A 27,638-nucleotide genomic window follows, 5' to 3' on the forward strand; every position below is an offset into this window, starting at 1 on the left:
TTCTCAAAAGATTCAATAAGCCACAGAAAAAGTGGAATAAAATTCTTCCAAATAAAACTCTGAAATTTTGAGATTAACCTCAGAGATTTACAATAAGAACTTGTAAAAGTCTGAGATTAAAAAGTTGAATATTTGCAAGAAAAATGTCAGATTTTATGATAAATTTGTTACAAAACAGAACGTTTTTAGAAAAATATTTGCCCCTCTTCAAAAGTGGCATATTTAAAAAAAAATGTATGTATGTATGTATGTATGTATGTATGTATGTATGTATGTATGTATGTATGTAAAGGAGGGCTGACATATGGGTCCCATATGGGTTTGTCCCGGGTTCCACGGTGGCCCCACATGGGTTTGCCCATGTAGGGCCACAGCCCACATGGGCCCTAAATGGGCAAACCCATGTGGGGCCACCACCATGTAGGGCCCATATAGGGCCCATGTGGGCTGTGGCCCTACATGGGCAAACCCATGTGGGGCCACCGTGGAACCCGGGACAAACCCATATGGGACCCAGCTGGTTTGCCCTCCCTTTCCCCATATGGGGCCCACCTAGGCATGCTGGCAGGGTATATTCTAGAAAAATTTTGGAAATGAATCTCAAAATTTCTGACTTTTTTTTCTATCAAAATTTCAACTTTTCAACCCAACAAACTTCTCTGTTTTTTCTAGAAATTTTCTGAGATTATTCAAAAAAATTCTAAGCTTTTTCTAGCATTTTATTTTACTTTTCAAACTCAAAAATGTTCATGTTTTTTTCTAGAAAATTTCTGAGTATTAAAAAAATTTAAGTTTATTTTTCTGGCAAATTTTCAACAAACTTAGAAATCTCAAAATGTCTTACTTTTTTGGCAGAAATGTCTTTTTATTTTTCTATCTGCACTGACCCTAATAAACTGTCATAATTAGCTGTTTAATTTTTTTTACTTTCCTGACTGTCGGTAGTCGCCATCAGGTCGCACCTGTGCGGCCGCCATGTTGGCCCCGCCCCCTGTCTGCCGGTGGGAGGTGTTGGACCAATCAGGCCGGCCCCCTGACGGTTTCAGTCTGCGCGCGGCGCAGAGGGGAAGCAGTCCGAGTGGATCCGCCGACGCGCCGCCATGCACTCCGCCAGTAAGTCGTGGCTGCTGCTCAGCGGCTTCGTGCTCTTCTACATCATCTACCTGCTGTTCGGGGCGCTGGTTTTCTCCAGCATCGAGCGGCCGGCGGAGGACGAGCTGCGCCTCGACACGCAGCGGCTGAAGGAAACCTTTCTGAACCAGAGCTGCGTCAGCGCCGCGACCCTGGAGCTGTTCCTCAGCAGAGTCCTGGCCGCCAACAAGCACGGCGTGTCCGTCCTCAGGAACTCCTCCAGCCGGTCCAACTGGGACCTGGCGTCCTCCATGTTCTTCGCAAACACGCTGGTCACCACTGTAGGTGAGTCCGCCAAACTTTGCGGGTTTTACGCATGACGCAAGTCAAACAAACGGGGGGAGGGGGATCCCCGTTATTTTAACTTGAATGCAATAATGTGACCTGAATGAAGATTAGATTCCTAAAAGTATCAAACTGTTCACTGAAAAGAAAATGGAGCTCCAACGTAAAACAATCAGTTAATTTGTTAAAATCTGTCAAATTAAGTTTAACATGACAAATTGTATAAACTTAACATGTTTACTTGAATAATCATTACATTTTTAAGTTGGATCATCTGCTTTATTTTTTTAGTGTAGTTTTATCTCTTTTTTTTTACCACGTGTCCTGGATATTTATAACCAAATGCAGCTGCGTAACTTTCTGTAAAGTTTTTCAGCCTTGACTTATGAACACTGAAACCAAAAACCACAACAGAGCTAATATTTGGTGCAACAGAGACCAAAGTTTTTTCTAAACTCTCATAACTGTTTAACCTGAATATGTCAACTTGGTACCAACTGAAGGCATCACTGGCAGAGTGCCCAGGTGTTTTAGTGTTTAAATCCAGTATTTTATCAAGTTTATTGTCTTAATTGGATGAATTTAACTCCAATTTATAAAGAAAATATCTAATTTAAGAGGTCGCTTCCTGGATTAAACTGTTGGTAGGAGGATTAATATACTTAATGAAACTTTATTTTGTTTTTTAGAGTCTTTTCTGCTTTCAGTTTCCCACTGAGACAAACAAATATTCTATTCTGAAATAGATTTTTACAAGCAACTGGTCTTAAATTGAATTCAGCTGTAAAGTAGATCGTTTTGGTGATTTTTAGGGTTTCACTGATTATAAAATTTGGACTGACGCTGATATTTACCAATATTATATCTACTGCAGTCTTTCACTGTCATGTTTCAATTTTTAATTTTGGGTTAACGGTTCACATTAAAAGTAAATTTTGATTCAAAAAATGTGATTCATAATTAGTTATGCTTCAATGTGCAAAACTATCCTTTACTCCAATCTGCTTTGCAAAAACAACAAAAATGGAGACACTTGGTGTCTTTTTCACATTAAGTTTTAATAATTAATCCAACGTCTCACTAAATTGTTGAAGTTGCATCACGTCTTAGTGCAACTCTGGAGAACTTTAGTGAATCTGCGTTTCTGTTTACCATCAAATTGAGCAAATAGAAAAATTGCTTATTTTAGAAAACCGTGACGGAAACTTTATTCACATCAGGAGACGCTTGATGATGAACAGGATGTTACTACTGGCAGAAACGACAAAGACAGGAAGCAGTTGGAAGATTATGTTTTTTAATGACTTGTCATGTCAACAAACTTATTCATGTGATTTTGTTTCTTATTTAATAGAAACACAGTTGTGGAAATAGTTTTTTTCCACATTAGCAGAATATTTGCTAAGTTTTGCACACTGAAGTTGAACTTTCTTCACTTCATAGAAATTTCAAAATGTTCCCAAGAAAAATACTGGTATTAATCAACATTTCAGTTATGAATTTTTGAAATGTCCTTATTTCTAGAAAATTACTGGGATTAATTTAAAATTTTTATTTATCTACATCGGCCCCAATATGCCATCTTATGTACCCAAATTTATCATCTGTGATTTTACCATTAGTTTGTTTTTCAAAAATTATCAGGTTGAACCAAAATAAAAAAGCAATGTTTTTTGTTTTTTTTTTCTGGTTAATTTCCAGTAAAATGTTGACTTTTTTGGGTGATTTTTGGTTTATACTTTCAGTTCATAACTGAAACCATGAACTGAACTTGAATTCATGCTCTTTATGTTCCTGTAACTTTAATTTGGTTCGTTAAGCTCAAGGTGTTAAATTTAACCCCATGTAGTTTTAAGAGTTTCCTGAACACGATGAATTTAGAAAAGGAGCCAAAAGAAACTGCTGACATCATTTGTGCTTCAGGACTTATGGGCCTGGTTTTCAATGCACTTCCTGTTTTGACAGGAAGTTGAGGCAGCTGCTGATAAGCTGGGCTGCAGAATAGTTTGACATGTTTGCTTCTGTACTGCCAGGAAGGAAAGCAAACCCCCTTTATAAACCATTTAGAACCCAGTTTCAGCTGCAAAAACTACAAACCCTCCAAACGAAAGTTTCATAATGTTTCTGAAAATAACCTGGTGGAAATTAATCTTTAACTGGAGGGGGGACACATTCAGTGATTCACCTCTGAATATTTCTACAGAAAAAACTATTAATTCTACCTACCATGCAACATTAAGTGGCTGTAATATTTCTGTCTGGTTCAATAAACACATAAAAGTTGTTTTGTACATTTAAATCAAAGAAACTCCAGCTGAGCCAAGTGGGTGATTTGGCTCTTTTTGGTTGCCTAGCAACAACTTGCTGGGTAACGATCTGAAGTCCCCTCCCCCACAACTTCAGTTGCCTAGCAACAACCTGCTAAGTAACTGTCACAACAGCAGTTTAAGTTTTATTCCAGTTTTCTTTATAACTGATTTAAAATGATGTTAAAAAAAGACGTTTAGTGAAACTGGATAAGAGATCAGTTTGACATTATTTCAAATATTTAAAAAAAAAAACTTATCAACTCATACATGTTCTTTATTGCTTACATTTTTAGTTTCTGTTTAACATTTAATTAATGGCTAACTTATTTTTTAATTTTTAGCTTAACTTTTTTTTTACATTTTAAATTTTATTTAAATTTTTCTGATACTTTTTAGTTTCTGCTTTTTTTTAAAGAAATTTTCAGTGGTTAACTTTATTTTAAACGGGGTTTTTTTTCATAATTTTTTTTTTATCGATTTAAAAAAACAACTTTACAGCAGCTAACATTTGTCTTACCTTGGAAACGTCTACAAGTTTAGTTCTTGTGAAATATTGGATCATCTGCTGTATGGAAGCTGAAATATGTCTCTACTGATTAAAATCCCTGTTTCAGTCGTTGACGCCGCCGCATGTTTTGCTCTTTGCTGCAAAACGCAGGTTTATCTTGGTCAACTGCTGCTGAGATAGTCGCCGTCACAGACATGCTGCTGTAAAATGCTCACATGTTGCTGAGGAAATGCAAATTCATGCATGAAGCAGAACAGAGATGATCTTTGTTTGCCTGGTTGGTTTCTACATTTTCTCCTTCTGCGTTTTAAATGAAGACGAGAACAAAAGCGGCGTCATGGCAACCCGCAGTGATCAGACAGCGGCGCGTGATTTTTGTTTTCCGCTGCGGTTCTCGTGTTTCTGCTGGTTGCCTGGACTCTGGATGTAGAGCTGCAGGAGAAACGTGCAACCAGTTTGCACTAAAGTGAGAGACGTGCAGCTGAAAGCAACGTTTTACTGTCGTTCACATGTCGAGCGCAAGGAAACGACCTCTGACCTGCAGAACAGCTGGAGGTCTGAGCTCTAATCCTGACCTTGAAATGCATAATTATCACATGACGTCAAACTTCTGGGAACTTTGTCGCTGACGGCCATCTTGTTAGGCAGTTGCTATGACGACAATAACAAGCCACTAGCTTAGAGCTAGCTCTCGCCTCATTCATATCCAACTTATAGACAATACAAATATTTCATTGTTTATACAACACAACTGGGTATTTCTTGCTTTTGGCTGCAGTCTTTTGGTGAATTTTTGGTTAAAACATGTTTTTTTTTTTTTTTTTCATTCAGTTGGTAGAAAATCCAGAAACTTTCCTCAAGTTGGAACAGAAACAATGTAATTACTCAAAGTGCAGCGTATTAAAATACTCCTAAAAGTACATAAAAAAAATTACTCAAATGTAACTAGTTACATTTACCTGACTTTTAGGTGAAAGTACTTGAGGTTTGATTGATAAATATTGATATTCTAGCACATACTTACTCATAATAAGTAATATTTTCTTAATATCAAGCTTTTATATCTTACTGAGATAATTAAGTACAAAAACACTTAGAATATTTCTTATTTTAACATAAACCCCTCTTGGTGAGAAATTATTTTGTCAAAAAGAAAACAAGAAAAATCTCCTTAATTTAAGATATTTAATCTTACTAAGATTTCAGTTTTTGCAGTGTAGATGAGCTTTCAGAATTGGTTAAAAAGCTAAATGAAATATTGGTGCATTAGCTATTTAGCGTAGCATCTAATTACCTCGTTTTAATCATCTAGTGAGATTTTGTGACCTGAATCATCCAGTTCTGGTGCAGAAAACGGTTTTTGTACATTTAGTACCTTTAGACCACTAGAACATTTCTGAATTGGAGAATCCAGAAATGTACTCAAGAGAAACGATACTTTATTATAAAATTACTGAAAGTACAAAGTTGTAAAAGTAGGAGTATTGAAAAGTTACTCCAGTAAATGCACCCAGTGGCTGTGGTTGGTGTCCCTGCAGGTTACGGCCACCCCACGCCGCTGTCTGACGCTGGGAAAGCGTTCTCCATCGCCTACGCGCTGATCGGCGTTCCCTTCACCATGCTGGTGCTGACCGCCTGCGTCCAGAGGATCATGCAGCCTCTGGTCCTCGCCCCGGTCGGCCTCCTGCAGCGCGCCGGCCTCAAGCCGCGGCCGGCCACCGTCGTCCACTTCCTGCTGCTGCTGCTGGCGGTGGTGCTGTGCTGCCTCCTGGCGCCGGCCGCCGTGTTCAGCGCGCTGGAGGCGTCCTGGACGTTCCTGGACAGCGTCTACTTCTGCTTCATATCGCTGTGCACCATCGGGCTGGGGGACTTCGTCCCGGCGGCGCGGCCCGGCCAGCCTTACAGGGCGCTGTACCAGGTGGCCGTCATGGGTGAGTTCAACTGACCCATCAGCAGGTCATAACTTTAATGAAATGATCTCATGTTTGCTTTTATGCAGAAACACAGAATCTTACCAAGTATTTTAGTTTCTAGTGCAAACACCTTCATACACTCGAATTAAACTGAGCAACTTTTCAGCAACATGAATCATTTTTTGTAGGCTGTTGCCTAGCAACCCAGTTTAGCCCCACTGGCAGATTATTTCATAGTAAAAATGTTTTGTTAGAAGTGAAATAATCTACTAGCTTAACTGGAACTTTTTCTTTTTACATTGAGGATTTATTGACTACAAACAAACAAACTCTTAGTTCTTGTTTAAAAGTTACTTGTAAATGACTTTGTCTTATTTCAGATGCACTGTAAACTAAACCGATATAAGTTGGTGGGGTTTAGTTTTTGCAGTGTTGCGTTTCAGAGTGTTTGGTTAGGAGGCGCCGCCTCATCCTGAAGGAGGATCGTCATCATGTTTACTGAGCTCCGGTTCAACTGATGCAAACAAGGCGGACGGCTTAAAACCCAGGGAAACGTATGGCGTAACTGGATTAAAACTTTAAATGGTTTCCATAGTAACCCTCCCCGGTGGTGGTTGTTAAACGGCTCACTGTAAATATATCACCAGATTTAACGACACTTTCATTGAACAAACGATGGAGAAAATGATGAACATCAATCCAGACGGGTTGGTTTGTTTTCTCACCATGAATTGGATTTTATTGTGAAAATGATGATAAATGCTCTCCTTGTTGTGTCGTTAGCGCTCAGCTAACCTCAGCTAACCTCAGCTAACCTCAGCTCCTGTAAACTTCATCCGGAGACGTGAAGTTTGAGTTCATTCAGGGTTTTGTTGCTCTGTTAGCCTGGATCTCCAGCTTCTGTCCTTCCTGTGGCCCGGCCCGGTTTTTACCCCTAAGCTCCAGTTTATCACCAGTCTGGTGGAAAATCCCCAGAGCGAGTCCTGAATGTTGGCGCTTCGTCTATGTTTAGCAGCTGTTTATTGCTTTGTGCGTCGGTGTGAAGCCGCCTGCTGCAGATGGTTCTTAGCTCGGAGGTGAGAAGTGGCTCCTCTCTGCTTCTCCTTTTCCTCAGCAGGCGTAGACGGCCACTTCCTCTTTAATGAAACTTTAACCTGACGGTTGCTCTCCCTGCCACTATTACTTCATTTCTCCTTCTAAACATTTTGTTTTCATTAGAACCGTTTAAAATTAAGCAGTTTGGATTTTATTCCTGTTTTAGGAAAAATGTGTTAACCTGATGCAGTTTTATGTGCTTTCTTAAAAAAAAAACTTATTTTTTAACTCTAAAGAAGAGTTGAAAAACTTTAGGAATCAGTTTTTCTTTTATGATGCCAAAGAAAACGAATCGTGTTGCTAAAGTCGGGTTTCCTGTTTAGGTGTTGATGGGTTTTTATACGACAGGCCAGGAAAAAAATAAATACAAAAATCATTGTGAGGAAAAAAAGTCATAGAAGAATCGAGTCGCACTGCTACAGCAACAAAGTCGCAACGTTAAATACAATAAAGTTGGATGCCAAAGTTAAAAAGTACGAGAATAAGAAAATTTAAATGACCAGAACTGACGTGATGCGAGGAAAAAGTTGTGGAAGAATCATGGTACGACAGCAGAACGGCGACATTACAGGAACTGTGGTGACGTTTCCAGAAAGTCGTGAAAATAAAGTTGACAGTAAAAATAATATGCCAGCATAAGAATTAAAATTCAGTTCAGATGTAACATGGGGGGAAAAATCGTTTGATAAAAGCATCTATTTTTCTCAGCTGCAGGTTGCAGAACCAGGAAATGAATCCATGAATGTTTGAATCCTTTCACCTCCAAATCTCCGAACGTCTTGTGAATCCTTTTGTTTTCCTGCATCAGCTGCTCGGGGTGAACATTTTTCTCCGTCATGTTTTGGCAGGAAGCCGAGCGCTTCACACGCAGCAGCCATGTTGGTTCCTCCAGACAGGCAGGATTACGTAATGTCAGAATAAGTGAAGCCAGATTAACTGAACAGGATTAGAAAGTGCAGAATGTGACTGTTTCCTTCAGCCACTGAAGCTAAAATCTATTTACCTGATTTGTTCCACATTCACATGGTTTGAGCTGCAAAACGACCTGATTTCTGGCAGATTCTGAATTTCTGCAACACTTTTGCTTCAATCTGGGAGGAATTTCAAAACTCCTGAACTGCTGTTTGAGTTTTGCTGCTGAGTAAATATTTTAGGACGAGTTGTGGAGTTTGAACAGTCAAAGTCCTGAAACTTATCAGCTGCTGTCTGTTTTCCTAAATTCTGGAATCGTTTAAAACAAAGTAGGTTGTTTCTTCAGTTTCTGAGTAATTTAATGGCAGCAGGCCATTAAAGTAAAGTGAAATCCTGCCATGTTTTCCAGGAAGAGTTGCTGAGGACCAACTTTAATATTATGGAGGAAAAATGTTTTTCTTCTTTAAGGAGGAAAATAATCGGAGCAGGAATTATATGCTGTTTATTTTCAGAAAAAATGTGTTTTAAAGGTAAATCTGCTTAAAACAAGTAAAAAGGATCAATTTAGATTATTATTTTTTTAAGTTTGGTGGTGTTTTCCTGAGATTGTAGACTTTAATAAAGTTTTTAAATGTGCTTTTAATTTCTTAAGAACATGAGAACTTTTTAAATTGACTTTTTAATTACTACTAGTTAGTTGCTCAAACCTTCAAGCACTTTTTATATGAACACTAGTTCCAACAGCATTTAGCATAAGCTAATGCTAACTCTGGTTTAAATTACACATCGACCCTTGAAAGACGACAGCCATTTAGCACCAGTTTACTTTTAACTTGTCCATGTTCTGTAATGCTCTGTGGATTGTATTTATAACTTCTGTGAGTTGATTTGTTTGTAAAAGTTGTTGAGGGGAGAAAAAAGGAAGAACCTTCACCCACTTCAAAATAAAAGCATGAATACAAACATCTACTTAATGAATCTTATCTGATGGATAACCAAAACTTCAACACAGATGTGGAGCTATATTCAACTAAAACCTGAGTGAAGCGGTTTAGATTTTATCTGAATAAATTACGATGTAAAACTTCTTCGTGGAATGTAAATATTAATGGAGTGGTGTCAGATTTTAGTGGTTATAGGATTTCTCCTTTGTCGTTGGTAAAAGACCAGGAGCCATTTCTCCTGCTAGCGTTAGACTAATGTGTTTGCAATCTTTTAATCTCCATGGCAACCACTCAGCTGTGCAAAATGCCTGGTTGGCCCTAGCCCCGCCTTCGAGGACAAAACTCCTCCTCTGAGGAGCTGCAGTTTCCAAGCTTCTGCCTCGCAGAGCAACCCTCCACCACAACTCCTCCACTCGGCTCCTTCAGACTAGCCTGCAGCAATTGGCAAACACCTGGTGGAACTGCTGAGCTCATTACAGGAGCTACTGCTCAGTTAAACGCTGTTAAAGGGTTAATGTAGGAGCCGAGTTGTGATGACTTCCTGTAGGCGGAGTTTCGGAGAATAGGAGCTTCTTAAAGAGACGGAGGCGTCAAATTGGAAAGCCAAATTTCTCAAGTCATATTTGATGTACATTATTTTTATAACTTATTTTGCTATAAAAACACAACACTGGCCCTTTAAACAAAATATTTTTGGCCAGCAATATCAGATTTTCTCAGGTTTTGCATGAGACCAAGTTGAGACTTTTTCTGTTTTGGCTTTTCCAGTCTACCTGTTCATTGGTCTGATGATGATGTACCTCCTCCTACGGACCTTCCACAAGATGGCCGACGTCCACGGCCTGACCACGTTCTTCCAGCTGCCGCGCTGCGAGGCGTCTCTGATGGACGACGACACGGAGCCGATCGTCTGCAACGACCCGACTCCGCCTCGCCCGAAAGACAGGCCCGCCACCAAACCTCTGGATCCGGGATCCCAACCGTCGTACAACTCCATCAACAAAGGCTGAGCCGGCGGCGGCGGGGAAAGGATTTACCTCTGGAGAGCCGCTGGGCTGAATCTGAACTCTTGTTTTAATTTCATTCCAGAGGAATTAAGATGAGCTTGAAGGTTCAGCCTGTTGGCGTGTAGAAAGTGTTAAAGCCAAAGTTGGAACAGAAAAACTTGCTAAAAAGCACAGGAAGCTGTTTATACGTCTTCTACACTGGTTTACAGTCTAAACGGGCACAAGACTTGGGTCGGTCTGCAGCTTTTTAACTAATTCACTTTGTACATGTTTGGTTTTTTTGTGTGTCACATGTTTGGATTTCTAATGCAGAACTAATGAGTAACATTTTATTTTTATTTTAGCAGAACGTACATCCGGATCTGCTCACTGAAACGAACGGCGTCCGTTTGACGTTTGGATTATTATTATTAATGAATGTCAAATTGTTTAAAACGTGACGGCGGCTTCAGATCTTCAGTGAAATCAGTCGGCTGCTTAGAAAAGGAAACTACGGCGGCATATTGGGGCCACTGTAGACGGGAAAGAGAATTACTGCCAAAAACATGAACATTTTGAGATTAATCTCCGAATTCTGTTAGAAAAACTTGGACATTTGAGTTTGAGGTCAAAAATTTGCACACAAAAAAAAACTCATTTTGAAACTATTTTTGAGAAACTTGGAAAGTTGAGTTTCTAAAGCTGAGATTTTTCTGAGATCTCAAAATTTGAGTTATTCTAACAAATGTTCAACTTCAGCTCAGAAATGTTCAAATTTGACTTTTGAGATTCAAATGTCCAAGAAAAAAAAATCTACAGTTTGAGATCTCAACATTTCTTGTAACAAATTATTTAAGAAGATTTGATGTCGATCTCAAAATTTGGGTCATTTTTTACCAGAAATTAACTTTTTTTGTTCTTTCTTTTGTTTACAATGGCCCCAGTACACAGTGGTAGAAAACAGAAGGGGGCGCTGTTTGCATGTAATTCGTCATGTTTGTGGGATTCATTCAAAACTGGAGCAAATGGTTTCAATACAGAGGCTGAACTCATCCATGGCTGTTTGAAGAAATACTTGAAATGCACTTTAATTAATGCAGATGTTACGATTGTAGTGCTGAAATAATGACTGTTGTAACAATTTAGGTAGCGTCTTAGTCATATTTAAATAAAGGTTTTTCCTTAAGTCTGCTCCTGTCTTTCTAGTCTGTTAAATATTTTATGAATTAACTTGAAATTTGGATCCTTCTCAAGTTTTGGTAGCAGACTTGATGTTTTATCGTCGCGGTCGAACAGTAATGGAGGATGTTTCTGAATCTGATGCAGAGGATTATAACGGGTTGTGTTTAAACAGCAGCTCTTGAATCTGTTTGCTTGACCATTCATACTGTTATTAAAATGCGAATAAGACTTCTGTGTGAAAGGTTGGATCCAAACGACTAACAGGTCCTGGACCAAAGCGACCAACGGAACGAGGCCTTGGATTCAAGAGACCAAAATACTTTTGAACCAAGCAAACGAAAAAACTAGAGCTTGGACCAAAGTGACTGATGGAACAAAACCTGAGACCGAAGAAACCTAAAGAATGAGGCCTTGGATTCAAGCGACTGACGGAAAGAGACCCGAGATCCCGGAATCATGCGACCAAAGGAATGAGATCCCAGATGCCAGAGGTTGAAGGAAAAAGATCCTGGACCCCTTCGGCTCTTTAAACACGACCAGCTTCAGCAAAAGTTGCATTTATTTTCTGCACTGAGGATAAAAATGGCTCTTTGGATTGAAAAGGGTCTTTGATTAAAAGCCTTGTGTCTTTGCAGAATGACATAACTGAACCGTGAAACTGGGTCTAACACAGGAACCACTAACCTCCATGCCATCATCTCATGACCGGAGAACAAAGATGGTTTTATTAAACGGGAAGTGAAGCTCGCCACCCACCCTGGTTCTTCCATCGTGTCATTGGTGAGGAAATGCTCTGCTGTTCTGCACAAACATCATGTTTCATGCAGATTCCTCACCGGCTGCATCGCAGGCTGGGACGGGAGGAATCTAACCCACAACCTTTCAACAGCAAGACCACTTTAACCACTGAGCTTGAATTGTTCAGCTTTTGAACCTTTATTAGAGGAACTTATCAATTTCGTTCCATGGAAACTGAAGCACATGATTGGAAACTTGAGAAAAATGGAAAATACCAGGATGTACGGCAAATTAGGGCTAAATGGAGACCTAATGTCTGATAAACCCAACCTAGGTAACCACTCACCGTTCAGATGGGATTTTAAAATGGAGATGGAATCAGTTTTATAAATGCAAATTTAGTCTTTCTGGAATTTTGCTGCTTATAGTTGCAGCAAATTGGAGCAACTTTCAGTTCTGATTAGTTTTCTACACTTTAAATCGATAATTATTACCTTTAGTTTGGGATGCTGTGCCAACAGGTTTTAAGCCTTTGCTTTTTCACTTCAGGAATGGCATGATGCGTAACCATGGCAACAAGGTATTGTTTTAACAACTGGTAGCAGCTGGCTAGCATCTCCAAAGCTCAAATACCTGAATTTTGACCCCAGACCTCAGTTGGTGGCAGAGAGGAGAGTTCAAACCACCTCTTCCATCCATCAGGGTTCATGGATTGTATCCCCTACTCCAACATCTCTAATTATAGCATAGACTGAAAATTTAAAGAGAAATGGCAAAAGGAAATGAGGTGGATTATACAGATTTTATACTTTCTATTGGCGATTCACAAATTTAGGTTGGCTTTGATAACATTTTTTTAAAAATGTGTTTTTTCAAGACACTTTAAATATCAAATATGGCAAATGATCCAAAAAGTTACATGATAATGGAAAATTTAAATGTAAAGTAAAAACATTTTATAATTTTTTTATCCTTTGTAATCTGGCTAAATGCACTGGTCTAGTCAAAGAATCATTCACTACTGAGGTCACTTACAATAAAATCAATTTAAAATAGTCTGGCAATAATCATGTAACGTGTCAAAAATGTAGTTTGAGAATTTCATTTAAAATTGTTTGAGATATCTGTAAAAGTTTCTTGTAACTGCTAAAAGTTTAAAAATCACAATTTGCACCCAGATATTTTAATAAAATTTGTATTTCTAAAACTAAAGGGCTATAAAACAAAAGTACATAAATTAAAAACAAAAAAAATAATGAAAGTACATCAAAATAAAAAGTACATAAGGTGGTACATTAACACATTATTAGTGATTTGTCCATATGATACGACTTTAAATAAAACATTTTGTTTGCAACAAAAACAGTTTATAGTCTTCAGAACAGGTAAAACTTCAGACGTTTCCGTGTTTCTTCAAACCATTCATATCTGGGTTAAATGCTCAACAATTAAATATGAAATGAGTATTAAATGTCTAACAATAACATTTAATAACAAAAGAGGGCTTTTTGTTTCATCACTGCCTATTAAAAACACTAACATGGTTGAGGCAAATGCATATTACTGACAAAGTGCAAAAATGTAAAGTAAACCATATAAAAACATGTCGGCAGCGCTGGGATTCTGACAGCCAATATGGCTGAAACTTTGCAGTGTGTTGGGTAACAGTGCTGTGATGGCTCTTAGTTTAAAAAGACAGAAAACGACTTCAAGTTTAACTCTTACAGAAACTGAACGTAACAGACGCCTGACATGTTCAGGAAAACGGCTGAAATATTCCCCAAAAACAAACTTCCTGACTTCATCTGAGCCGTAATGTTAGTGTTTCAGCCGCATGATCAGAACCGACAGCTGGCGCCATCTTCTGGTTCGGTCCCGGTACTGCGCACGCTTCAGACAGCTGCAGCTTACTGGCTCATGATCCACCGACTCGCTGCTTAGCAGTGAAGAAACGGCTCAGTCCAAACAGATTCTACTGCGACTCGGTTTATTTATAAACCAAAAGCTGCCCAAGATCCTCCTGCACCGTTTTTACATTTCATCTGCATTCCTACGACTTTCTAAACCCCGTAATGCACTATTGTTTGAGTTCATGTAGAAAGTTTAAAAATGATAAGCATTTCTTTTCTTCTGAATTCAGACCACTAACTTATGATGGAAGTTTTTTGTTGTTGTTTATTTTAGAGAAAGTCGTCAGGACTCCACCAGGATCTCCATTAGGTGCTCCAGCTCAAACGCTTCCCTGCTTTGATTAGGACCAGAGAAGGAGGCGGAGTCAGGTGAGGAAGAGGAAGATGAAGAGAGCGGACTGAAGGAGGAGAACGAAGGCAAGCACCTGAAGTTGGAGGAGGCGGAGGAGAACGGCGGCAGGTAGCAGATCAGCTCCTCTTCGGCCGGGTAGCCGACTCTCCCCAGCAGGGACGCGTCTACTTCCTGGAACAGATCCTCCATGCTGACGTCGTTCACGTAGCCGGGTTTCGCCGCGTCGCCGGCGCTCTCCGGGAGGTTCTCCACAGACCGCAGAGGCGTCCGCGGAGCTGCCTGCGGGCCGCCGTCGATGGTGGAGTCCAGCGCAGTGAGGATGGAGGAAATGGCGGCTGAAAGGGAGAAGTCGGACTCCACCGACCCCCAGTCCTCGTCCTCTGATTGGCCGCGGTTTGTGGGCGGAGTCGCCGGTTCTCCGGACATTAGGGCAGAGTCTGGTGGTGGTGGCGACTCACCGTGTTTCTCCAGAGCGATCTGGCGCAGCGTGTTGGCGATCAGAACCGAGCGGCGCAGGCTGGGCTCCGGCAGCTCCTGGCCGCGCTGGTACTTGTTCAGTGACACGGAGAAGACGAACTGCCGCTGGCTCTCCCACGTCGGGCTGCTCATGTCCGCCGCCTCCCCGTCCTCCGGGTCCAGTTTCCGTTTCTGACCTTTCAGAATCATCTTCACGCTGCGGAGGAAAGCAGAAACGGTTCAAGTTTGGATCTATAAATAAAAAAACCTGGAGAGATCCGACTAGACCCGACACATTAACACATTTACTGCCATAAACTCAGGCCTTATTCTTCTGGATGATGATTCGTCCCAGAAGTTCTTGTGATTAATGATAATATTGTTGTTTTGAGACCATTTTCAAGAACTACAATGGTAATAATGCAAGAACACATTCTCATGTTACTCAGCAGGTCGTTGCTAGGTAACGACAGCTGGGAAGGGGTTGGGGGGACTTGAACCTGCTTGTTACCGGGTAATTTGTTGCCAGGCAACCAGAGAGAGTGAGTGAGTTGATGCCACTCACATTCTACTGATTTTTTATTTAACTACTTAATTAAAAAAAATTTAATTCCTTTTGGAAACACCAAAAAAAAAAAGCTATATTGCCTAAAATGCAACAAAACAGCTTTAGTAAATCTCAACTGGTTAAAAATGTACACTTGAGGAGTTTTGGCAAAAAACACTTACAGACAAAAGTATTTTTATTTTAAATACAAGTACATATGTATATACACTGCTCAAAAAAATAAAGGGAACACTTTTGAATTTAAGTGAACCCTTTATTTTTTTGAGCAGTATATATATCCATACACATTGTTTTGGCTTATGAATACTGTTCTGATTACAACAAATTGTCTTTTTTGTTTTGATTAACTGATTGCTAAATTAGCTGACAAATGTTTAAATAATCAGTTAACACCTATAAATAACATGATCACAAAATAAAACCTGCCAGAAAAAAACAAAACAATTTTATAGTTTCTTTCAAGTGGAGCTACAAAGCTCATTTGTAAAACAAGAGGTCTCACTTTGACAAAATTTGCAGGTGTGTATTTGTGTCTAAATAAGACTGAAACCTGGACTGGAGTTTTTTCCACTGATGACAGCAGAACTGTTCAAATCCAGTCCGACATGTCTGGTCCCTGCCATGTTTTCAAATGGTTAAACTGGCTCCTAAAAACGAGCAGGAGCCTTTAATTGTTAATTTCAGGCAGGTGTGTTGAACCTGGAAAACACCTGAAACTTGTGGGACACCAGCACTGAGGACACAGCTGAATACAGGTTTTTTTTTTTTTAGAAAACTATTCATTTTTTTCCTAATTATGAAAACAAAAAAATATTTTTTTTTTGGAAGTTATAATTACACCTTTATTTATAACCTGCAATTTTTCCATTTGAACATTTCTTGGTTTTTTAGACTAAATGTTTTCAGATTTTTCCATCCATCAGTTTTTGTGATATTTTGGATGTTTGAGCTAAAAATTCCTTTCCAATAATGAATTAAGGTGTTTTTGGTATCAGAAAAACTTCATCTACCAATAGAAACTGAAAAGGAGATAAAAAAAAAGAAAAGATTCTGAATCTACAATTTGAGAAAAGAAATCAGATTGTCTTGATATAAAATTGATGTGAAAAGCTTTAAATCTTTTATAAATTCTGATTTGTATTTTAGACAATGAGAAGAATATACTCAATTTGTGCTTCCTCTCATTTTATTTTGTTTTTCCACTTAAACTTGAAAAATTACCAAATCAAATTCTATACTTTAAGACTGATCACTATTATAACAAATAACAAATAGTATGGAGGAAGTAAAACAACTGGTGTGGAATATCACATGTCCTTATTTTTAAATGATGCCATCAATCTAATGGAGGACATAAATTAGTCATCTGTTAGCTTCTGCTTTACTATGACTCAACATTCTTCGTGACTCGTTTTTCTTAAAGTTTTCAAGTTTCAGGACAAATATAAACTAATTCAAAAACACTTTAAAGGTTGGGATCATTTAATTTGAAAAGTGTAAAATCAGTGAAAGTTTCCCAAGGATTATATCTAATTACAAGTAAAACTTAAAGTTCAGAGTTAAAAAGGTAGAGTCAGGATCGATATCGGAAACCGTTTAAATTATATATTCTGATTTAGTCAAGTTTGGTTTTGTGTTTTTTGAGTTTTTAGAGGTATTTTTGATCCTCTGAAAGCTGCTTTTTTTGAGACACAAGATGGGGGTTGCTGCTGTAACGTTTGATTCATCGTGTGGGAGGGAAAAAAATTACCCGGCTACACAGAGGACACTTTATAAAATGGTTTAAATAAACAACTAACATTTTATTTTTTAAAAACAAAACACTTTAACTCACCCGGAAACCCAGGCTGTAAACTTGTAAAGCTGTTTTAAAAGACGGTTAAACCGACCTGTTGGCTCACTCCTCCCTCGGCGAGTTTCGTTGCTGCCGTTTAACTTTTAAACTCGTCGCAATTATTCACTTCGCTAAAAGGACGACCGATGAGACGTCGCTTTTATGTAACCAAAGTAAAAATTGAACGGAATTTAAATAGCGATTTTTGAAAAGGTGAAAAACGTTTAAATGTACCGGAGCGCGGAGTCGGCTGAAACTAAGAGCAAGCTCCCGCCCGTGATTTGAGTTTCACGCCAGTCGCTTTACAGTTGGAAGCTGGACGTCGAAAGGTATTCTGGGTAATGGAGTTTAGTTGCGTAACATTCCACCAGATGATTTTTTTTTCCTTTACAAAACAAGCTAATGTAACACTTCTTTATCTTATACTAATAACAGCATATCGGTATTGATATAAATAGTATTTATAAAACCGTTAAGTCGCCACTGTTCCAAATAAAGCCTTGGATATTATGTAATTTGCATTGCAGTAATTCCTCAATGATTACGTCACCTCACAAAAAAGGCATTTCCGTCGGAGTTCAGTATAAAACCACCAAAATTATAACCTAATGGGGTTAGTTATTACATTTACCACAGGACAATGTATACTTTATGACATAAAAGCAAAAAAAAAAAACTAATAATATCGTTAAAATTACCTATTTTTAAACCTTTTTGTATGATTTTTAAAAAAGAAAGCAAGAAAAGAAGTTTCCACGTCCACAAGGAAACTTATTTAAAAAGAAGGGCGGTTATGGAAGCCCAGGAAGAGAAGTTACCTGAAAGTTGTGGCCCATATGTAGAAAATCTGTTAGTAAAATTAGCTCGAATCGAACAGAAACATGTCAAAGTTTCTGGTTTCGGTTCTATTCTTTTAAACTTCCAGCTTCATGAGGTTCCAGCGAGTCAAAAACAGCCGCAGATCCTCCTCCAGCCTTCCCAGCCTTAACATTGGCCAGAACAGGAAAAAGGTCAATTTACCGAAATACAACTTCCGTTTAACTCTTTCAAAGTAAAGGCTTGCGCAAATCCGTTAACCATTGTTTGGTAAGTACAAAGTTAGAGATAAAATAACAGTGGCAAGCTCAGAGACGTATTGGCACCATGGTAAATAGAAAAAAGAGAACATTTCCACCAAAAAAAAAAAAGACATTTTGAGATTCATCTAAAAAATGTTCGAGAAAGAACTTGGAGATTTCTATGTTTGAAAAGTCAAACGAGACATTTTGTGACTGACCTCAGGAATTGAGAAAAACCTTCGAAATTTCCAAATTTCTGAAGTTGAATGCGTGGAAATTTCGAAGTTTTTCTAGAAAATTTTTCTAGAATTTTTTTTTTTAGCCTGCGTTGTGTTTTGAGGCGGTTGAGACACAAATGGAAGTAGAAAATTTGCAAAATATGAATTTTGTATTATACGTCCCCTTTAAATCTTGTCTTCTTTTCCTTCTCCTAAAAGGAAATGTCTCTTCCACAGAATAATTTATTAAAATCATAACATATATTCATGCACATTAAAGCATGTAACTTTTTTTTTTACATATTTGTTAAAACTGTCACCATGTTGTGACAGTTTATGAAACAGATAATCTGTGATAGAATCAATCCCCTCTACCTGAGCTTTTGTTGTCGTTTTAACAATTTATTGAATGCGTCATGAATGTTGCTCATATTGTAGAAGCATCAGAATGAATTATGAGCCATTTGGAAAAGCTGTGAAACTGCATGGTACAACATTTGGAGCAGGAAGTTTCATAGATTGATCCACATAAAGTTGTAGAAACGTGATTAAGTGAGCCTCCCACGGCCGCCAACAAGCTGCCCCTGAACAGGACACATCCAGGGTCATATTACAGCCACTGGCTTCAGCCTGAAGACAGAAGTGAGATGTGGCTGTGAAATGTAGAGACTGGACTGGAACCAAGGATGGTTGAACCTTCTCATTTATATACGGCACCAGCAGTAACCAGTTTGACTGGTTTCAGCAGAGAAATGCCTGGGATCTCGCACTGGTCTGAATGTGACACTGGACACCCGTGGGAAAACTATTTGAACATTTCTAACATTTGAAAGTAATACTGCAAGCGATTCTGCCAAAGAGAGACACAGGCATCAGCAGAGGATCTGTGGGAGTAGAAATGGAGTCATAGAACAAACAAAGCAACTTTCATTTGTCATTTCTTCGAGCTCACTGCCACCACACATTGTCTGCTGGTTCCTGATGGTCCACTTCATATGCAGCTCGGATGCAGCAGATCTATTGGGCCGACAGTTTATGCGCTGATGTTGCAGAAAGAATAAAGAGGATGATGAGTGTGTCAGTCTTCATCTTGTGTCTTCACTGGTGATGGTGATGAATCCAGGAGTCCTGCCGTCTCTTCTTGGGTTCCTTTGCGCTTCCTGCTGCCCTGTTACTAAGCCAGGTGGGCGAACGGTGGGCGTTCCTCGTAGGGAGGAGGTTCTGCAGCCTTGACCTTCCTCAGGGTTTCCAACAGCAGGTGGTTCAGTGCTGAACGGCCTGCTGTGAATCCAGGAAGTGCCCTTTGACCTTTAGACCTGTCTGAGTGGTCAGGAGAAGCTGGAAGTGTCCCAACCAATGCCTGGATTTCCAGTGGCAGTGAGGACAGGAGGGAGAGCAGCTTTCACAGCCTGATGGAGAGAGAGAGAGAGAGAGAGAGAGAGAGAGAGAGAGAGAGAGAGAGAGACGTACAATAATCTAACATGTTGTCTTCCATTAGGTTGGTTGTTAGTATTGGTGGATCTTTGCAGATTTCTCCTGCAGAGATCAGAAAAAGGGTCTCAAATGGGCTTAATTTAGCTTTGGACCTGGTTCTCATTCTCACACACATAAAGAGCAGGTCTAAAGCTTCAGGCCAAGACAAACCTGTTTCTACACAACATGCTGCCAGTTTGTTTTTGATCGTCCCATTCTCCCTCTCCACCGCTCCACCAGATGATTAACACAAACCAAACAGTTTGCTGATGTCCTGTAATACCTTAACAACATGTGAGCTACTGTTGCCTTCCCTCTCTGCATTCAGCTTCTTTTTCATTGATTTACATTTCTTCAGACTTCAGACTCGCCTCATCCAACTAGGAGGTGGACTGAAGTTTAACTCCTTAATCTGGTGGATGCGTCCGATCTCCTGTCGCCCTCGACCTCTCCAGCTCCCTGGATCCTGTTTGTGGGTGAAATTATCTTTAACAGACTGAGGAAAAACTGTATAAAAACCAGAGAGAATATAAATTCTTTGTCAATATTTATTTGAAGCTTTACAGCATTTGGAGTCTCTGCTCACTGAACAGTCAGGAGAAAGAGCCTCCAGCAAAACACAGCAAACTGTTTATAGGAAACGTTTCATTTAATTCACACAGTTTAACAATCTACTTGGCTACAAAACACACTGCAAGCAAACACATTTTATTTCATAAACAAATTAAACATTATGGCTGTCATAAGAATGGAAAAAGAAAATATTCTACAACTTTATAATAATCCAGAGTTCAGAGAAACAGCTTCAGAAGACTTTCCCATGATCACAAGCTTTACACAAGAACCATAACACTGTTATGCATTGATCCACTCATAATCATAGTAACCATAAAATGTTCCATCCCATCTGCAGGCTAAGACAGACATGTAGCCGACGTGTTTGTTGCTACCTGTACTTGGTCTGCCAGTCACCAGAACCTCATTATTCACACAGAGTTCGTTTGTCCTTTACAAAGCTGTTGAAATACTAATTATATGCGTCCATGAATTTCAGCCAGTGAAGCTCGTTTACAGCGTATGCACTCTTCGTGTTGATTGGTAGTTAACGTTATCGTAGTAGGAGATCAGAGGCAGCTTGTCCACATCATCTGACATATTTTCCTCCTCCGTCTCATACAGGTTGATCCCGACGGCGGCCATTTTGTTCATGTATCTCTCTCTCGTATTTTGGTCAAGAGTGTCCACATGTTTTCTGGTTGTTGGTCTTGAAGCCATGGGTCCACTAAGCATTGTACATGCACTTCCCTACTAAGATGGCACGGATCACTTCTGGTTCAGACTTGATGGAACTGGATGTATTGGATGGGTTATCATGGCAGTGAAGACATACACCACCTACAGGCAGCTCACAGTATTACAAGCCAGGATCAACTGTGTTGCATTTGTCACAATTCAAAACCCCAACTAAGACGAGGACACAAACTGGGTTCAGGGCCTGAATGGAATTGGCCACCTAACCTTTGACCCCAAATATCCTATCATATGCTATCCTTGCAAGGTTGATGAAGAGCAGATTTTGATGAAGTGGGTTTTCTGTTACATTTTGTTGAATGTTTTGCTTTGTATTCCCTTCTTTTATAAGTTTTACTTTAGTAGGTTTAGTCCAGATAAAAAATTCTGAATGTTGAACTTCCTTCCTGCTGCAGGAGCACAGAGACGTTTCATCATAGATACACAGACGGATAGATTTCCAGGAGTCTGAAACATGTCTCTGCTCCTTCCTGTGGATGTGAAATGAAGATCCTTTTCTCCTGGTTCCTTCAGACTGCAGGCTCCTCCTCTAAGCTGCCTTCAGCTCTGGATCCTTCATCATGATGGTTGTTTTCTGCTCCAGACTTCTGGTTTCTCCTGGCCTGGAAACAGAGGATGGTTCAGCTTCAATGCAAGAACTTTCCCAGCTGAACACATCATGCATGATACATGCAGTACCTTAAAGTAGAGGACCAGGACTGATCCCGGCAAACCCAGCAGGACGACAACCAGTCTGATGATCAAAGCAGTGAGATAGTCTGAAACCGAACGAAACAGATTCAGGATCAGCTTTCATCAGACGAGTCAAACCAGAAATTTACAATAATCATATAGACCCTTGTTTTCATGCTGCCTGTAGATCTGATCATGAACATTAATATCATCAATCCTCCTCTCTGACCTCATGAATGAGGCAGACAGCTGCTGGTTCACCTGAAGCAGAACTTCTCCTGATGGACTCCATGAGTTTATCTGAGACAGTGAGGTTGAGAGGCTGGCTCACAGAGGAGAAGTTATGGGAGAAAACGTAGACGTGGTAAAGGCAGCGGTAGGTTCCTTGGTGGGCGTGGCCAGCAGCAGCGAACAGGAAGAGGGCGGAGTGATTAACAGCTGGCAGGGTGTGGTTCAGAGTGTAGTTAGAGGAGCTGAAGATGAGCTGGAAGGAGCCGCCTTCATACTGAGGCCTGATGGAGCACATGATGCTGAAACCTGAGCCAATGAGGAGCTCAGACCCCTGCTTTCTGGCTGTGGAGACCCCGTCAGTGGAGGAAGAGAGGAAGATGAGCGGCTCAACCAGCAGATCTGGGAACGCAGAGGAAACACACAGACAACTGGATCTAATCTGAGGTGGAAAACAAGATGGCATGAGAACGAGACAGGAGCTCATCAGACTGGTTGCCATGGTTACTAGCAAGTTTATGACAGATCTTTAGTCTGTCACTAATATTTAAACCAGTGGTCCCCAACTTTTTTATTACCGCGGACCGATCAAGACTTGAAAAATGCTGCGGCCCGGTCGGGGGGAGAATAAGGCCATGTTGGTGTTCCCGCTAAATCCTGAATATACCCACTTTGGATTGTCTTGGACTTTTTATCGCAGCCTTGCTGCCAGCATGCCTAGGTTGGCCCCATGTGGGGAAAAGGAGGGCAGACTAGATGGGCCCCACATAGGCTGTGGCTCTACATGGGCAAACCCATATGGGACCCATATATCAGCCCTCTTTTCCCCCACATGGGGCCCACCTAGGCATGCTGGTAGGGCTGTGGGGTTTACCCTGTCTGAGAACGAGAATACAACCTGCTGAATGTGACAGGTAGCCAATCAGAAAGCGCGGTGACGTAAGAGCAGAGGGGAATCCCAAACAGCTGACATGTCGCGCAACTGAGAGTCCGGTGGGTGTCGGAGATGATATGTGGAAATGTTTATTATTATATGTAAAGGTCATTAGTACATATCTTATGTTTATTCAGTTACAATGTTAACTATAAAAAAACAGTCACCTCCAAATCATAGTGCAGCAAATAGAGCGGCTGCTCCCGTCGTCTTTCATCCACCGCCTTTTCTTTTTGTTACGTCTTTTATCTCTTAAAATGACTCCACAAACTATCACTATTGCTTCTACATCGTCATCCGTGTTTGGTTATTCTAAATTCCCACTATGTTGGGGGTTTTGTGGATTATCCTCTGGAATCGGGATGTTTGTGACTGGAATCGTTCGTGTTGCTTCTTCCTTGTGGCTGGAGACACGAACCGATCGAGCCTGTTGGACTTTTATCAGCTCTGTGGTCACAGAGGTTTGGAGAATCGGCCGACAATTCTTAAATCTTTCCGTCTAAACCAGACTTAAGACTCACAAGCTCTACTCATCTCCTCTCGACCACTGCCCAAACGCTCTGACTCTGGTCGCTATGGTACCGTTTATATATCCCTTCAAAATAACAGAAACGCCACAAAAACGAACATTTTACTTTCGTGAAAAACTTATCTCAGGATAATGACTAACGGGAGTCTTGAGCTTGTTTCTCTGCAATGAGACGGTCCAAACTGGGAGTGATGAGAGACAATAACACCCGAAGTGTTGCTTATATCCACAGCCTGCTTGGTCTCTACGTGGCAAAGCAGCTTGAAGCTTCATTGCCTCATTAGCAGCCGGTCGCCGCATGTTAAGCAGAGCGGCATGTAATGTGGGACTCACCTACCGGACGGAATAAATCCATTCTCCTGTCTCTTCTCTGGCCTTTTCCCCTTTGCAAAGAAACTTTCCAAAGACACCTGATCCATTTCTTACTCATTTTGATGCTTGTGGGCTCAATGTTGGTGCGCAAGTAACCGGTTAATGGATTTTCAAAATAAAAGATCCTCCAGACTCAAATAATAAATAAAACGGAAATATTTCACTATTTCTTGGGCAGCCCGCTACCAATTGGTCCATGGACCGGGTGTTGGGGACCACTGGTGTAAACCATTTTTAGTTTCCCTCTCCTGAAGGTTTCAGGTTCTTAGTTAAAGGTGACGGTTTCTCTGCAGACATCTGGAACCTGATGAAGAAACATTTTAAAACACATAAATATGAGAGTTCAGTTACCTGAGCAGATGAACTCATAGCGCCAAACACTGTTTGTAACAAAAGGTAAACAGTTCTTTAATGCAGATCCTAACTCCAAACAGTCAGACATGATCAACCAAACTGATCTCCATGAAGCTTCCGTTGATTTTCTTACTGAAACAACAGAACCACAGTCCAGTTCAGCACAAACTACAGCAGCTGAGTTCATGTTCCAGTCACCACCCCAAACAGTCACTGGTCTCCAGTCTTCTTGATGTTTCATCTCCAGTCTCCCGGCACATCGGCTGGTCTCTCCCACCAACCTGATGGGCGCTTGATGTGAGCAGAGACAGAGAGTTCATTAATGCAGGAAGTGAAGCAGTGAACAGCAGCAGGTCTGCAGATCCTCCTCTACCTGAACAGGTGAGTCCAACAGCTTGACCAGGTGAGCAGCTGTTTCTAACTGAACTCTTCCTGCTGCTGCAGGTCAGCAGAGCAGACTCACTGCCTTCACACAGGAACTCTCTGCTCCCCACTGGAGCCTCTGCTGCTCCATAGAGCGCCCCCTGGAGGACTGAAGGAGACCCACAGCCAAACTCCCTGCAGACCACCTCTGCATCCTGCAGGTCAAAGTCTTTTTCACACACTGAGGACCACGACTGGTTGGTCTTCACCTCCAGTGTGCCTGAGCACCGGTTGGTCTCTTGAACCAGCCTGACTGAGTCTGTGGATGCAGAAAGAAAAAAGTTTCTTCAACATTTTCACTGAATTTATTTCCAGTTTGTTCAGCAAAGCTAAATCACTGCAGACTCTGAGTGGAGGAACGAACCAGAGAGGGGAGCTGGGCAGAGTTTTATTATTAAATCTAGTGTTTAATGTTCTTATCGTCTCCCTGTACTGCAGGCCCTGGAGATCAGTGGAAAAAGATAAACAGAGAAAATTACACTACAGCAGCACAAAGATCCTATGAATTATCACTATGAATTATCACTTATTCATTTTTTTAAAGATATTTTATCTAGCACAGGGCAGCCTGTTCTTGCAATTATAAATATCAGTCTGTCCTCAGGTGTGGTCCCTGCTAGTTTTAAACATGCAGTAGTGCAGCCACTGCTTAAAAAACCTGGCCTTGATCCTACTACTAATTATTGGCCTATTTCGAAGCTGCCTTTTCTTTCTAAGGTTTTAGCAAAAAATTGTGTACTGTCAGCTGAAGACAATGGCATTCTGGAGGTTTTCCAGTCAGGTTTTAAAACTCTTCATAGCACAGAATCTGCTTTAATAAGAGTTTTTAATGACATCCTTCTTGCATGTGATTCGGGTAACCATGTTGTTCTGATTTTACTTGACTTAACTGCTGCCTTTGATACCGTAGAATACAATATTTTAATATCGCGATTACACCACATTGTTGGTATTGATGGCACTGTTCTTAAATGGTTCCAGTCCTACCTGGAGGAGAGAACATTTTCAGTGAAAATTAGTGACTCTGAATCATCTGCTACTTCAATGACTTATGGTGTCCCGCAGGGCTCAATTCTGGGCCCACTGCTTTTCTCTCTTTATTTATTACCTCTGGGTTCTATCCTTAGGAAACATGGGATTTCTTTTCATTGTTACGCTGATGATTGTCAGACCTATTTGCCCCTGAAGCAGAAGGATGTACATTCTATCAACCATCTCCTGGCATGTCTTGGTGATATTAAAGCTTGGTTGTCCTTGAACTTTTTAAATTGTAATGAAAACAAAACAGAGGTGATGGTGTTTGGACCCAGTGGCTCCTGTGAGTCTTCCTCTGTTGACCTGGGACCTTTGGAGGTATATTTTAAACATGTTATTACAGATCTTGGTTTTAAGGTGATTTTAAATTGGACAGCCAAATCAGAGCCGTGGTTAAGTCCAGCTTTTATCATTTAAAGCGATTGGCATCAGTGAAATCTTTTCTTTCTAGGCAGCATTTTGAAACAGTGTTTACGCTTTTATTTCGACTCGATTGGATTACTGTAACGCACTTTATCTGGGAGTCGGTCAGTCGCTGCTCTCACGTCTGCAGTTGGTTCAGATGCTGCTGCACAACTTCTGACAGGAACTCGAAAGAGGGAGCATGTGACCCCTGTCCTGGCCTCACTTCACTGGCTGCCTGTATATTTTAGGATTCATTTTAAAATTCTTATGTTTGTTTTTAAATCACTGCATAATCTTGCCCCGGCTTACCTCTCTGAGCTTCTTCACCCCTACGTACCCTATCGGTCACTCAGGTCAGCAGATCAGCTGCTCTTGGAGGTACCAAGATCCAGGAGGAAGCTCAGAGGGGTCAGGGCTTTCTCTGTCATGGTCCTAAGTTATGGAACGACTTGCCTTTGCAGGTCAGAGAGGCCCCTTCACTGTCCACTTTTAAAGTTCGTCTTAAAACCCATTTATTTTACTTGGCTTTTAACTCCTGCGGGATCTAGTTTTAAAATGTATGGTTTTTTTTTAATTTTATTTTATTTTATTATGCTGTGTTTTAATGTACAGCACTTTATATCAGCTGTGGTTGTTTTAAAGTGCTTTATAAATAAAGTTGGTATGGTATTAATATTTCACCCTTTTCTTGTCTTCTACTGATTGGCTGCTGAACCAGTTGATAAAAACAATGTGATGACAGATTTAATCACAGAACAATTGAAAACTATCATCATCTTTTTACCCTCTAAACTTAATTTGTGGAGGAAGTGCAATCTTTGATCAGCCTCTTGGCTGTCAGCTTCTTCTCTGTGACATCCAGGTTTTTATAACCCTGAATCTGCTCCACTGGTTCCTTTAATCTAAACAAAGTTCATTAAATCACTAACCTGGTAAAAACCAGCCCCTCTGTTCTACACTTTGCTTCATCCAGAGAGTCTGGACTGTGTTGAGGTTTGAATTTGACCCAGTTGCTAACGTTTGTCCATGACATGCAATGCACCAGATCCACACTAAGATCCACACTGAACTTCCTCTGCTGCCATTGTTAAAACTACAGACAGACTGTGATTCTAAAATAACACAGAAAATCAAGGCCATCGTTCAAACTTCTCCTTCTGTTCGCTGATTGGTCCAGTAGAAAATCTACCAGAGGGAATCCAGGTGAAGGGGAAGAAGCCCAGACTGAGCTGGAAGTGAGAATCTTTTTAAAGTGGAGTTGGAAGCAGAACAGGAAGGAAATGGCCAGGATATGAAATCACCTGAACAGATGATCTGTAGATTGTAGCTCTCATCTCTTTGTATCGACACCACAGATCCACAGTGGAGCTGTCTGCAAGCTACAGCTGCTGGTGTATGGTTCCAGTTCCAATATTTCACTGGTTTCCAGTCTTCCAGATCCTTCTTCTCCAGTCGGCCACCACAGCGACTCCTTCCTGCTACCAGTCTGACTTCATCAGACAG

At 40.5% G+C, this 27,638-nt stretch overlaps 3 protein-coding genes across 7 annotated transcripts; 1 reads left to right on the top strand and 2 right to left on the bottom strand.

The window, feature by feature from the left end:
* Positions 1 to 1,003: 1,003 nt before the first annotated feature.
* kcnk6 (potassium channel, subfamily K, member 6) lies at positions 1,004 to 11,274 on the top strand. Its single transcript, XM_008426586.3, has 3 exons — positions 1,004 to 1,416; positions 5,772 to 6,164; positions 9,866 to 11,274. The coding sequence occupies exons 1-3, from the start codon at positions 1,101 to 1,103 to the stop codon at positions 10,105 to 10,107; spliced, it is 951 nt and encodes a 316-aa protein (XP_008424808.1). The 5' UTR covers positions 1,004 to 1,100; the 3' UTR covers positions 10,108 to 11,274.
* A 2,886-nt stretch (positions 11,275 to 14,160) lies between these two features.
* On the bottom strand, positions 14,161 to 18,113 carry sertad3 (SERTA domain containing 3). 4 transcript variants are annotated; one of them, XM_081614664.1, is made up of 3 exons: positions 17,124 to 17,533; positions 14,339 to 14,938; positions 14,161 to 14,245 (listed from the first exon to the last, which is right to left on the bottom strand). In XM_081614664.1, exons 2-3 carry the CDS (start codon positions 14,929 to 14,931, stop codon positions 14,197 to 14,199), a joined length of 642 nt encoding a protein of 213 aa, XP_081470790.1. In that variant the 5' UTR covers positions 14,932 to 14,938; positions 17,124 to 17,533; the 3' UTR covers positions 14,161 to 14,196. The 4 variants fall into 4 exon arrangements, with proteins under 4 accessions (XP_081470790.1, XP_008424811.1, XP_008424810.1 ...); XM_008426589.3 differs by lacking the exon at positions 17,124 to 17,533 and adding an exon at positions 17,942 to 18,113 and having other exon boundaries at positions 14,161 to 14,938; XM_008426588.3 differs by having other exon boundaries at positions 14,161 to 14,938; positions 17,124 to 17,530.
* Positions 18,114 to 20,402: 2,289 nt separating this feature from the next.
* On the bottom strand, positions 20,403 to 24,950 carry LOC145554683 (uncharacterized). 2 transcript variants are annotated; one of them, XM_081614898.1, is made up of 4 exons: positions 24,270 to 24,946; positions 22,117 to 22,485; positions 21,862 to 21,941; positions 20,403 to 21,785 (listed from the first exon to the last, which is right to left on the bottom strand). In XM_081614898.1, the coding sequence occupies exons 1-4, from the start codon at positions 24,511 to 24,513 to the stop codon at positions 21,693 to 21,695; spliced, it is 786 nt and encodes a 261-aa protein (XP_081471024.1). In that variant the 5' UTR covers positions 24,514 to 24,946; the 3' UTR covers positions 20,403 to 21,692. The 2 variants fall into 2 exon arrangements, with proteins under 2 accessions (XP_081471024.1, XP_081471023.1); XM_081614897.1 differs by having other exon boundaries at positions 20,403 to 21,941; positions 24,270 to 24,950.
* Positions 24,951 to 27,638: the final 2,688 nt, after the last annotated feature.

The sequence above is a fragment of the Poecilia reticulata genome, chromosome 13 (assembly GCF_904066995.2).
Source record: "Poecilia reticulata chromosome 13, P_reticulata-male-v2, whole genome shotgun sequence".
NCBI lineage: Eukaryota > Metazoa > Chordata > Actinopteri > Cyprinodontiformes > Poeciliidae > Poecilia > Poecilia reticulata.

What these genes read in the sequence shown, in the direction of transcription:
- LOC145554683 (XM_081614897.1), bottom strand. Translation starts at nt 24,513, where the DNA reads ATGAAACATCAAGAAGACTGGAGACCAGTGACTGTTTGGGGTGGTGAC. An exon ending in CTATGAGTTCATCTGCTCAG is followed by an intron (nt 22,486 to 24,269) that starts GTAACTGAACTC and finishes CTGCGTTCCCAG; the next exon opens with ATCTGCTGGTTGAGCCGCTC. An exon ending in CAGGAGAAGTTCTGCTTCAG is followed by an intron (nt 21,942 to 22,116) that starts GTGAACCAGCAG and finishes GTTCGGTTTCAG; the next exon opens with ACTATCTCACTGCTTTGATC.
- sertad3 (XM_008426589.3), bottom strand. Translation starts at nt 14,931, where the DNA reads ATGATTCTGAAAGGTCAGAAACGGAAACTGGACCCGGAGGACGGGGAG.
- kcnk6 (XM_008426586.3), top strand. Translation starts at nt 1,101, where the DNA reads ATGCACTCCGCCAGTAAGTCGTGGCTGCTGCTCAGCGGCTTCGTGCTC. An exon ending in CACGCTGGTCACCACTGTAG is followed by an intron (nt 1,417 to 5,771) that starts GTGAGTCCGCCA and finishes GTGTCCCTGCAG; the next exon opens with GTTACGGCCACCCCACGCCG. An exon ending in GTACCAGGTGGCCGTCATGG is followed by an intron (nt 6,165 to 9,865) that starts GTGAGTTCAACT and finishes TGGCTTTTCCAG; the next exon opens with TCTACCTGTTCATTGGTCTG.